At 41.2% G+C, this 13,271-nt stretch overlaps 1 protein-coding gene across 1 annotated transcript in view; it reads left to right on the top strand.

The window, feature by feature from the left end:
* The window catches only part of LOC119916354 (dynein heavy chain 9, axonemal-like), a 147,153-nt gene extending 134,457 nt beyond the window's left edge, over positions 1 to 12,696 (top strand). Inside the window, exons 75-78 of the mRNA XM_038736340.1 lie at positions 448 to 630; positions 9,055 to 9,308; positions 9,393 to 9,528; positions 11,122 to 12,696. Of these exons, the coding sequence (XP_038592268.1) occupies positions 448 to 630; positions 9,055 to 9,308; positions 9,393 to 9,528; positions 11,122 to 11,349 (801 nt within the window). The 3' untranslated portion in view covers positions 11,350 to 12,696. The remainder of the gene's footprint in view (positions 1 to 447; positions 631 to 9,054; positions 9,309 to 9,392; positions 9,529 to 11,121) is intronic.
* The last annotated feature ends 575 nt before the right edge of the window (positions 12,697 to 13,271 follow it).

Raw genomic sequence — 13,271 nt, 5'->3', positions numbered from 1 at the left:
CAAGATCAGATATTTACACTGAAAAATCCATAGATATGATGACCTCATATCCTTTGTTCGGCACCTAATCCGTTGATTGATCGCTAATGCTGGTTGCCTTGGGAAAATGTTGACACAGGCATTAGCTTTCATCACTTACCCACAAAAATATGATGTGAGCATTGATTTTCTGGAGGGGTTAGACTGTTATTGAAAACAAAGAGCTGCCTTGCAAAATATATCTTCATGAATATTTATGTAACTGTCTGTTTCAAACTGTAACAGTTTCTCAGGCTGTCAGCATTAGCAATACTGAGTTTATCTGACACAGAGAACCCCAATGTCTTAGTCTTTTATTTCAACAAGTACTCTCTCCCCGTTTGTGCTTCTTGTCCTGAGTATCTTTAATTATAACAGATGGATCAAACAATATTTTTTACACTTCTCCATTCCTTCACACACCATCAGGTGCGTGCAGCGCTGGAGGAGATCATGGAGAAGCTCCCGGAGGAGTTCAACATGGCCGAGCTGCTTGGGAAGGCGGAGGAGAGGACTCCCTACCAGGTGGTGGCGCTGCAGGAGTGTGAGCGCATGAACCTCCTCACCGAGGAGATCAGACGCTCACTCCGCGAGCTCAGTCTGGGACTCAAGGTAAGGAGACTGTAATGCTAGCAGAGAGGGTCAAAGGCCACAGAATAATAAGGGTGACAATTGTGATCATCAGTCACAAATTCCTTCTGTGCTACATGCTGTATCTGTAACTAGTCTGTGCAGACTAAAAATATACATGAATTATTGTTCAGTTTTGTCAAATTGTATGCTGTACATTTTACACTGGCGGACTGCAACTAAGCACACTTTTTCAGTCCATTTTATGGCACTTGATACTTCTTCTCCACTATAATTAGGGATGGGAATGGTTAATTTTTATTGATATTGATACCCTTATTGAGACTGCTTAATGATCCGATTCTTTATCGATACCACTATCGATACTTTACTATTATTTGGTGATTTGATTATTTGATAAGGCCAGACTCAATGAGGTAGGCCTGCACGGTATGAGGAAAATATTCAATGTGCAATAACATTGTTAAAAATTGACATGACAAATGACTTGTGATAAATAAACACATATTGTATGCATATTAACTGCCTGTTTTTTAAAAAATATATTAAAGGATTAGACTTTTTTTTTTTTTTTTTAAATACAGCTCACTGTTGTTTCTAGAGCAGCAACATTAATGATTACAACAGCAAAGTCACAATATATAAACTCCATACCTGACACCACAATCCTGAGTGACGTTTAGAAAGAATAAAAACTCAGTCTGTATCAGTTCCTCCTCTTCCTCCTCCTCTCTGCTGTTATTCACTGCCTGCAGGTAACGTTACCTGGTCGAAGGAGGAGCGGCTGGTTTGTCTCAGCCAGCAGCGGAGTTTACAACAATGTGCCAATATTTAAGTCTACAGACCAGTCTGTGCTCCAGACAGACAGCTTTCTATTTAGCTTGTTTTTAACATTTGGCTAATAGCCAAGCTAGCGTTAGCTGTGCTTGTATAAAACATACAGAATGAGATACTGAGGACAGAGATGTTTAAATTAACCCTTTCTACGTGTTTACCTTACAGACAGGAGTATTGATAAAGTATTGTCTTTTTAGTCGTGAAGGTTTTGTTGCACGTACTTACAGTAACGAGTGTAGCTGTCAGCAACTCCAGTAGTTTGGAGCTAACTTAACTTCTTCATAACTCTTCGCGGTGAATCTCTGCTGGCCGCTGTGTGTGTGTGTGTGTGTGTGTGTGTGTGTGTGTAGGAGCCGACAGAGAGCAGCAGAGCAGTCCCGGGCGCGTTTCGGTGCCATCAATAAAAAACATCAGCTTTATCCATCGTGTTTCAACTTAAACCAGATTTGACACTCGAGACATAACGTTACATAATAGGACCCGCTAGTCTTGATAGCAGTATCAATGAGCTCGGACCTCATTGATTTTCGGGTTTTAAGAAATTTTGGAACTGGGTCCTTTTAGAACTGGGTATCGATCCCCATCCCCAACTATAATTCAGAGCGGATTATTGTACCACTACATTATTTGACACTACATATTTAAATGTAAATGCTCTGTGTTTGTATAGCGCCTATTTAGTCTTTTTGAACACTTTTACACATCCACCATTCACACACATTCATTCACTGAGCCTAAGTGCTCAAACAGAAACTAACATTTATTCACTGAGCCTTAGTGCTCAAACAGAAACTAACATTCACACACATTCATACACTGGCGGAACAGCAATTCGGGGTTCAGTATGTTGCCCAAGGCCAAATATTGATTCAATTCTCCCAACTTTTCAAACAAAAAAAAGCAAGATTAGAGAAATGGTAACCACTTTTGGTAACCACTGGAATAAACCACCTAGCTCTACTCTATATAAGGTAGTTAAATCTTACTCCACCTCCACCAGATACAACAAACAAAATGCATAAGTAATAATGTCATTAATAAATAATAGTAAATTTAGCTGATAATACTTATTTACTTTTACTTAAGTTGTCTTTTTACTAGATTTTTACTAAATGGAGTATTCTTGTTGTATTAGTACATTTACTTAAGTGAAGGATCTGAGTACTTCTTCCACCCCTGGCATTTCATTGCTGAACATAACAACAACAAGTTTATGTAACCAATCATCAGCTGTGACAGCCAGTTAGTTCATTAATCATCATTTTTGCTTTCTCATTATGAGCATGAAAACACTCAGTCACAATCATGTTGAGGTTCTTTAACCTCAGTGTGAGTTTTTGTTTGCTCTTCCATAGAAAAACCATAATAATTACTTTCTCTATTAACCGAGGCTTTTGATTTTATGATAACAGAATAGTCTCAGTTGAGTAATACAAAACCTTTTGTAGTATTTAAAGGTGTAGTAAATCAAATTTTATTTATGGCCATTTGGGGGCAGTGGAACAAGCTGTAAACACAACACTGACACTGATTGACGTTAAGTCCAATATTCACTCTCCTTTTTTCCTTGGTTCAAGTGCAGGGGAAATATATATGATCCAATATATGAAATATACCAATATGTATTATATATATTAGTATTTCATAATAATACCACCAGTATTTGACCAGACATGTCATCAGATCCTCAAAAAGCTGAAAGTCAGCTGTTTGTTCACCTTAGTATTCAGTGTTTTCCAGTTCCAAAACACACTGGATGTGTTCACTGAAGTCCTCTTGCTTCATGCGGATGTTCATATCAACCAGCAACAGTGAACACAACAGCTGTGTGTGCAGCTCAGGAGTCTTTGGCCGTTCTGTATCCTTGGCACGCCATGCACAGATCTCTGATACACAAGTTGATCTCTCACAAGTCTGCACAAGTGAAACACAGTCTCCTTGATTCACAGCATCTCTGATGCACGTTAAATATTAACCAGTGTACTACTGCTCTTGATAAATACATACGGCTGTGTAACAGGCTGAAAGATGATCCATTCTGTCCTCTGTCACTTGAAAACTGGATATGTTGTTAAGGTTATAAAAACGTATGTTGCTGTGACCTTACAGGGTTATCATTGTATTGTTGGTCAAAACGCACACATGCCTGCAGCTGGCGACTCTGGACCATTTATGGTTGCAATATCTCTGACACATATTAACGGCCCTGTGTACATCCAACATGTGAAGTACATAGTGTTTTACAGAATGAGGTCCTATTCAGACTTGGTGCCTGGTGTACGTGCATTTGGATACAAACAAGAGCCTGACTGACAGGTGAGACGATTGGTTACTTCAAGATTGCATCAGACTGTCCAAGGAGTCAAGCAGGTCGGACAGGCGCTGCTTCATTTCCCAAATAAGCAACATTGACCTGTCTGTGAAGGTTGTCAGTCATCAAAGTCATAGTTATCCAAGGAAGGTTAAAATCAAGGGCAACCGGACTTGGTTCAAGATACTAGAAGACGTTGTCTGACTGATGATTTTGCCTTTGGCTCTATTTTGGTCTCCACCAACATAAAAAACAGTCTCGCTCCTTAGCAACTAAATGCTCTACTCTGTACACCAGCTAGCAGCTAACTTGGTCTGTCTGCTGGTTGGTGCCTGGCAGGTGGTGTACAGTGGGGTTATCAAACCAAAAACAATGAGCTCCATAGAGCTGAGGTGAACTGCAGATACAGGTGATAATTCTGTATGTGTTCGTCACTATAGGCAGCTCCTTTCACATTATACATAGAAATTAGATCCATTCTTAAGATAAACATTTGATTACAGTAGCTTTAATATTTGACCTCTAACTTGACAAAAATGTGTAGTAAAACATATATGTACCTTCAGCCATTGTTGTATTTTATTTTAATGTTTTTTAACAAATTCTTACACAAAATTATACAATGGTCATAATAGTTACAGTGAGGGAAAAATTATTTGATCCCCTGCTGAGTTTGTACGTTTGCCCACTGACAAAGAAAAGATGAGTCTATAATTTTAATGGTAGGTTCAAAAATCCCGAAAAACGCATGTCAAAAATGTTATAAATTAATTTGCATTTTAATGAGTGAAAAAAGTATTTGACCCCTCTGGAAAACATGACTTAGTACTTGGTGGCAAAACCATTGTTGGCAATCACAGAGGTCAGACGTTTTTTGTAGTTAGCCACCAGGTTTGCACACATCTCAGGAGGGATGTTGTCCCGCTCCTCTTTGCAGATCTTCTCTTCAAGTCATTAATGTTTCAAGGCTGACATTTGCAACTCGAACCTTCAGCTCCCTCCACAGATTGTCTATGGGATTAAGGTCTGGAGACTGGCTAGGCCACTCCAGGACCTTAATGTGCTTCTTCTTGAGCCATTCCTTTGTTGCCTTGGCCGTGTGTTTTGGATCATTGTCCTGCTGGATTTCCCATCCACGACCCAGTTTCAATGCCCTGGCTGAGCAAAGAAAGTTCTCCCCCAAGATTTGACGGTACATGGCCCCGTCCTTCGTCCCTTTGTCATCGTCACTTTGTTACGGTGAAGTCGTCCTGTCCCCTTAGCAGAAACCCCCCCCCAAAGCATAATGTTTCCACCTCCATGTTTGATGGTGGGGATGGTGTTTTTGGGGTCATAGGCAGCATTCCGCCTTCTCCAAACACGGTGAGTTGAGTTGATGCAAAAGAGCTCGATTTTGGTCTGATCTGACCGCAACACTTTCACCCTGTTCTCTGAATCATTCAGATGTTCATTGCCAAACTTCAGACGGGCTTGTACCTGTGCTTTTTTGAGCAGGGGGACCTTGCGGGCGCTGCAGGTTTTCAGTCCTTCATGGCGTAGTGTGTTACCGATTGTTGTCTTTGTGACTATGGTCCCAGCTGCCTTGAGATCATTGACAAGATCCTCCTGTGTAATTCTGGGCTGATTCCTCACTGTGCTTCTGATCATTGCAACTCAACGAGGTGAGATCTTGCATGGAGCCCCAGACCGAGGGAGACTGACAGTTCTTTTGTGTTTCTTCCATTTGCAAATTATCGCAGCAACTGTTGTCACCTTCTCACCAAGCTGCTTGGCGATGGCCTTGTAGCCCATTCCAGCTTTGTGTAGGTCTACAATCTTGTCCCTGACATCCTTGGACAGCTCTTTGGTCTTGGCCATGGTGATTGATTGCTTGTTTCTGTGGACGGGTGTCTTTGATAGAGGTAACAAACGTGATTAGGAGCACTGCCTTTAAGAGTGTGCTCCTAATCTCAGCTCGATACCTGTGTAAAAGACACCTGGGTCCTAGATCATTGGGGCCCCCAAACATTGCAGGTTTCCTGCATGACACTTGGTTTTAGGTAATTTGCAACACTAATGTCGAGTATCAAGTACAACATCCTGTAATTTCTGAGGAGCACAGTGAATACTTTGTTCCCCACCTCCCCCCGTAATGTTAATCCCGTCCAAATGGAGCTTATTTCTCATTAGTTTGGGGACTCCCTGGAACCACCTAAATCACCCTCAGGTGTCCACAGATCCCATCCTGAGAACCACAGGGATGGTGCTAAGAGCTAAATACCTATAAACACCTGTAATTCACACAACATTGGCTCAGCTGCTGTTGATGGGTTGCTGCATTAGTATTCCTGCGCTGCATAACTAAACCTTTTTCCTCTGTTGTTTGTCAGAAGCCCAGTCCTAAGAATGACTCAGATATTTTGCTTACAGAAAAGCAGAGAGGAATGAGACGTCTGCGTTCTGTGTATCAAGCCTGACTGAGGCGTGTGTTAACAACAAACGAAAAAGGAGGGTGGGGGGGTGTAAAAGCTTGTCAGAAGTTATGAGTCTTCGATCTCCCGACAATACAAGCCTCAATAAATCGGCTCAGTGATTTAAAAGCCATGTACTATTGTACCAGCAAATGGAATCATATTTCGTCTTTATAGTGGAATAAATAGGAACTATCAGAATGTTAGCCTTGGTGAGATGGTGCAGCTTCATAGTGCCATGGTGTGTTGCTGTGGCTGAACTGATGGATCAGGATTATTTTTAATGCTGCGGAAGTGAAAGGTTTATGGTTGACGCACAGATGTCGCTAAATCTACTGAACCACATCACCCTAATAAAGAATTGTTGTGACTGTCACATATGGGTATCTATACATCAGCAATACATCAGCTCCGGTATCAGTAGGTGAAGGACACCACTGTTTTCACTTGGATGCTGTCTCATTACTCTTCACTACCAATCTACCCCTGGCTATCTTACAGCATGTTTCCTTATCTGTCATGGCGTGCGGATTTATGGCCCTGACCTATGCACTCTATTTATATATGCATCAGTAGTTTCTGAGGGCTTGTTACCGCTCAACACCTTATGTGGCTGGGTGGTGACACCTCCAATATTTTGCTGCTGAGACAAACAGGAAGCAACAAACCAACAAAGAACTTTTTTGTACAAAAGAGGCAGCGTGTCTCAGCAGGAAGAGTCATCCATTAAATGATCTATTATCCAGCTGATCAGACAGAGGATAAAAGCCAAGTTGTACAACAGACTTTTCTAATATCAACAAGCAGCCGGTTCGTGAAAGTCCAGCAAACACTGGAAAGCTCAAATTATAGCAGAAATAAAGTTTACATCTGCCTGAAATTAGACTGCATGTTCTTCTTCTGCTACTTCATACGGATCTTTCAAGAACATGTTCTGTGCTCTCCTTTGAGCAAAATGTTAGTACCCAGAAGGGTAACATGTTTATACAGACAGCAGCCATGACACAACACAGAAAGAGTCAGAGACTTTTGTACTGCACACACACGTCTTCTTATCTACAAACATGAGGCCAACACCGTCCTTCAGAGTTCAAACTTGGGAAATGTAACTTTGCATCCAAGCTCTCTTGAACGGGAGGTCTCAACTCAACTCAAAGGTCCACTTACTGGCGTTTTAGAAGTGACATGTCGAACTCCTGGTTCCATCCTGTAATTAAAATTCACAAACCAAGGAAGAACTTCTAGGACAAAAGAAGCAGCATGGGTCATTACTGAGAAAACTCATATCATTAAAATATCTATTATCCAGATGATCAGAAAGAGGATAAAAGCCAAATTATACAACAGACTTTTCTAATATCCCCAAGCAGCCTGTTCATCAAAGTATGGCAAACACTGGAAAACTCAAATTATAGCAGAAATAAAGTTTAATGTTGTTTTTCTGCTGCAGCATACAGATCTTTTTTAATTACATGTCTTGTGCTCTCCCATGTGCAAAATAGTACCCAGAAGGGTAACATGTTTATTCAGACAGCAGCCATGGCACAACACAAAAACAGTCAGAGACTTTGGACTGCAAACCACATTAGTTTTCTAGATAATGTCTTTTTCCTATTGACATACATGAGGCATTACAGAGTACAGTATACCACTCCTGCCAGTATACCACACTGCCACAATTTGTTTCAATCCATATGCACCTAAGACCTAAGAAACTTTTGTAGCTTAGCCTTGTCCTAGCATAGCCTTGTCCTAGCATAGCCTTGTCCTAGCATAGCCTTGTCCTAGCTTGCATGGCTGGCTTGTATTATAGTTGTTCGCCAGGGGCCTATACTGCAAAGCAAGTTCAACATATCTAGGATATCTTTTCATTATCTCGCTTTACTAAAGATACTAAATCATGTTAAGCAGTCACACAACACTAGTTATCTTTCCCTATCCAGCCATAAGGGCATTCACATAAAAGGGTAACTGTGTAAACCAGGGTTAAACCAACAGTTGATAGCTTGCTTGATTGATTGATTGATTGAACTTCTTTATTGATTGTAAATATAAAAGTGGCGCCTCCAACAAGAGATGCCCCAGCTACAGATACCATCAGAAGGATAAAAACACAATAAAGCCAGACGGCTTATTTCCATTGTGGTCCTTTTTTGGAAGGCAAATGGGTAGGAGCATCATGAAAAGACAACCAGTTAGTAATTAGCAACTTCCAAGTATACATTGTTTCTCTTAAAAAAAATAAAAAAGTAAGATTCAGTAACAATACTAATCCTTGTGCATTCCTATATAACCAACCATACAATACTATTTCTGTCACAACATAATATTTACATTTAGTCATTTGCTGACACTTTTATCCAAAGCAACTTACAATTTGCTATTTATGTCAGAGGTTGCATGCCTCTGGAGCAACTAGGGGTTTAATGCCTTGCTCGGGGACACATTGATGTTTCACAGTGGATGCGAACCCAGGTCTCTCACACCAAAGGCATGTGTCTTATCCACTGTCCCATCACCACTCCAATATGAGGAAGTTCACAAATTTTTTAAGTTTAAGTTAACTCACTACCATCAAATCCTGCTTTGTAGTACAGACCCCTGGTACAGCAGTTAATCAACTAGCCCTGTACAAGTAGTCACTACTTTGCCAGCTGCTAGCATTGTTTTTTTTGCGAGGATGAAATTCATTGTACCACTTTCCGGTGTAATCAGGGCTTAAAGTAACATTTTTTTAATTAAAAATATTAGCAAAAAACATGAAAATTGCTTTTATAATGATGTTTGACTGCAAAGTGGATGATTTTGGTTGGACATTCAGTGTTCCTTCTGGCCCCCACCATTCAGGGAGAGTTAACCATGACCAGTGACATGGAGAACCTTCAGAATGCTGTTTTCCTGGACATGGTGCCTGACAACTGGACCAAGAGGGCTTACCCTTCCATGTCTGGCCTGGCCCTGTGGTTCACTGATCTGCTGGCCAGGATCAAGGAGCTGGAAGCCTGGTCAACAGACTTCACCTTACCCTCTGCAGTGTGGCTGGCTGGTTTCTTCAACCCGCAGTCCTTCCTCACAGCCATCATGCAGGCTATGGCTCGAAGGTAGGTTTGGTTTGCATTAAGATTTCAAGGGTTAAAATGTAATCAAAACCCCTTGGTGTGACAGTTAATATGTTTGGATGACAGGAACGAGTGGCCTCTGGATCGCATGTGTCTGCAGTGTGACGTCACCAAGAAGAACCGTGAGGACTTCAGTTTACCGCCTCGTGAAGGGGCCTACATACACGGGCTGTACATGGAGGGTGCACGCTGGGACACACAGGTACATGAGTTATTCATTGATGTCTTTCTTCTGCTGACTGTCACTGAGGAAGCTAATAGCTGATTCTGACATCTAGTCTCCAGGGAAGTGGAGATATAAAATCAAAAACAGCACATTTTGATTTACAAGCACCTTATACAGAAATATTCCTTTACACACCACTTCTGATGATGGATGATAGACTAACACGCAAACATAAGGTGAGCTTGACTCAAAATGAATCTTAAACTGAGTCAAGTAAAGTAACTTTGATAGTTCCCCCCTGAAGGGCTTCAACATTCCCTTTGTGGCTTATTTTTCTGCTTTGCATCCTGCTTGCGTTCAGCTTTCAGAGCACAGTGCATCACTCAGCTTCCCAGGGCTCTATCTATCTACATACATACAGCTACTGTATATGCGCCCAGCTTCCAAGGAGCATCCCTGTAGACTTCTTAATTAGGGAATGTGCAGAGTGTGCACTTGAACACTTAGATCGCCCTTTAGAGGAGTGGTTCCTTTTTTCTTCATTAAAGTTGGAGACGCAGGCAAATAGACAGGCGGACAGACAGAACCGGGCGGCTTCTCCTCACCAATTCCTCCACTCTCCACCTCCTCCTTTCTTCGTGTCCTCCTCTGAGCCCCAAGGCCAGTTCTGTGCCGCTGGCTGGGAGCAGCAGAGTGAATAGGAGAGTAAGCAGCACTCCATCTGGACACGGCTCTGTGCAGCAATAAAAGTCAAAGATTTATGATAAACCTTCTCATCTATATTAATTAACCTCACATTTTATTCAGAGGGGTTTCAGACTTCAAAGACAGCTAGATACTGTCTATGATAAACACCTTGTGTGCTGAATGATATTGTAGAAATGCAGATATCACACAGGGGAAGCTTGTGTGTTAATGGATGGACACCACTTAATGGTGATGAATACTCCTTTGCTTTGTAAGACATTTTTTATTCTCTCAATATGTCGTGCAATTATGTGATAAAAAATATTTATCTGTACCCGTAGTAACATTGTATTTACAGTGTCATTAAACTAATTCATAATGAATCTCACTGAGCCTACATAGCCTGCTTTTAAGATACCCATCATTTGTATTTACCCAAACAAACCAAAGTTATTGGTATTTAAGACCGCTTTAAAGTTTTACAGCAAATGCAGATGCAATTAGGGTTTTGTCCTCTGAGCTTTCAAAGTCATCAGGATTTACATTCATCCCTGAAAGTCACTGTGCATGCATGGTGAAACTTCTGTTTGTCAGGCACTAAGTGTAGGAGGATTAATTAATGAGACAGACCCCTCTGTTTCAGTGTGTTTATAGAATGTGTATTCTAAGGCAGGGCAGCTTGACTTCAGCTCAAACTCTGCTGACTTTCACCACTTTTCAAGGGTAGCACAATATTGTATTTAGCAACCTGGAAGATTAGTCAAATATCCATTCTGTTTCTCCCACAAAAGAGCATTTATTAAAAGACGTCTCAATGGCAAGTGCAGTGTCTGGACAAAGTTTCCACTGCACCTCAAACAAATGTATAACTTCCCTCAGCTCTGTGAAATGTTTCTGTCTGTGCTTGACTATCTTATCACCCCCCCCTCTCTCTCTTTTTAGACCGGCATGATTGTAGATGCCCGCCTGAAAGAGCTCACCCCGACCATCCCAGTCATCTTCATCAGGGCCATTCCTGTGGACAAGCAGGAGAACAGGAATGTGTACCAGTGTCCTGTCTATAAGACCCGCCAGAGGGGACCCACCTACGTATGGACCTTCAACCTGAAGACCAAAGAAAATCCCTCTAAGTGGACTTTAGCTGGAGTGGCTTTGCTTCTACAGATCTAGCAGGAGTTCAAGTGATGTATTATAAAAGTGATGGTGCCAACAGGATCAAGGGTCAGATTCAATTTGTACCAAATATTTTAAAGCCAGACAATGTAACTTTTGAAAGAAGAAATAATGCAGTCTTCCTATTAGTAATGAAAAGTTGAGTTATGCGAAATAACTGTCCAGCAATAGACTTCCACCATCTTTGTTCAGAGTGTCTGTCTATATAAATGTCACATAAATCAAAGCGGGCACAGCTCAGTACCACTGGAGTACAAATATCATTTTCAGTAGTCAATTTCTGCTGAAGTACATTCAGTTCTGAAGAAGTCTCTTGGATGAGGGATGGAACGTCTTTGAGTATTTTCAACCAAGTCCACTTGCCCTTGACTTTAACCTTCCTTGGATAACTATGACCTGGATTAGTGAGAACGTTCACAGACATTGCTGTACTCAGCCACTGTGATATGTAATAGCAGTCAGCTGGAACTAAACATGCTAGCTGATTTGCTCGCTAGAAGTATTGCTACCGCCAGTTGTAGGTTGTGGTGGTCCCTGGAAGGTCTACCGATTCCACCCACTCTCAGTTAGGTCGCCTAATGATCGTGTTTATACCACCTGACTCGAGAGAATCTTTGGAAAATGAAGGGAAATGCAATGTGCCGTTATTACTACATTACATAGTCTTCCTTTAAAGCCAGGCTGGGCAAAATCTGGTAAAACTACATCTCTGCATTATAAAAGATCTGATCTGATCTCCTCAGATATTGAAGATTTTCTCTGTTTGCCAAAATGAATTTCTGGTGTCCAGTGGCAGGAAATCTCTCGCCACTCAACCACAGGAAGTGCCATCTCACATCGCAAGAGTAAAATCCAAATAGTCTCAGAAACAGAAAGAACCAGCATAAGATCTTTTGCTTCTCTCCCTGGGTAGGTACTGACTTGGTGCTGCTGTTTCAGAATTAGTTTTTTTTGTCATTCAAGGATCCCAATATGTGAAGTGCGTTTAAATGCAGCTTTCTTCGATACAGTAGTTGAAGACTGTTAAAATCACCCATGATAAGTTTGTAGACTTTCTTTGAACTACTGTTTCTAAGTTATTAAAATGCTAATTATCTGTATGTGTTTGAGGAGACATTCTCGGAATATCATGTATCTGTGAATCACTTTATGATGAGGTGTTACAAAGCTGTAATTGGATGGGGAATATCTTAGAATAAATTTAACTATTTGTACACACTTTAGCTGAATCAAACTACCTACACTATGTACGCATTTTATATAACACATCAAGTATGCAAATCATTTTAAATTGATTTTCACTTTCTTCCAGAAAACTTCCATAAAAAAGGTGCTTTATCTTGTCATTCCAGATTGTGCATTTGGTTTTATTTTCCCATACTGTACAATATATACTGTTTTTGTGCCAATATGCAGTCACTCCCCTATCTCCCGTTTCCAGTCCTGCCTCTTCTCTTCCAAGTCTTTAGACCAACTCTCTCCCTCTCTCACTCCTCCTTCTTGCACTTCACTCATTTCTTCTTCCTTCCTACCCATTTGAGATTAAACACCCCTTTCCAAAGCACAAAGTGCAACACATCAAGTAGATGCGCATGCACACACTAAAAATCTCTCCCTCCCTCTGTCTTTCTTCCTCGTTCTCTTGCTGTCTCAGCCCAGGTTCCCCGGAGTCTCCTTTATCTGGTTATTGGAGAGCCCTAACAATGCACTCAGAGACAGAGAGGTGTGACAAGGTGGAGCAGATGAGGGGAAGTAGGAGGAGGAAAGCAGTGATGCAGGGTGAGGCAAATTATGTATAACTCCCAAATTACAAATTTAGGTGGCATTATGAAAATAGATTCTGCTTGTGCACACGTGCACAGTACCCATGCAACTGTAGTGTGGCTTTGCATAAGAGAAATAGTTTGGACTGTAGTGCA

The sequence above is a fragment of the Micropterus salmoides genome, unplaced genomic scaffold (assembly GCF_014851395.1).
Source record: "Micropterus salmoides isolate LMB-PRFRI ecotype aquatic unplaced genomic scaffold, ASM1485139v1 Ms_hic_scaffold_21, whole genome shotgun sequence".
Classification (NCBI taxonomy): Eukaryota; Metazoa; Chordata; class Actinopteri; order Centrarchiformes; family Centrarchidae; genus Micropterus; species Micropterus salmoides.
The sequence above is the reverse complement of the archived record's forward strand: the minus strand, read 5'-3'. Positions and strand labels throughout refer to the sequence as shown.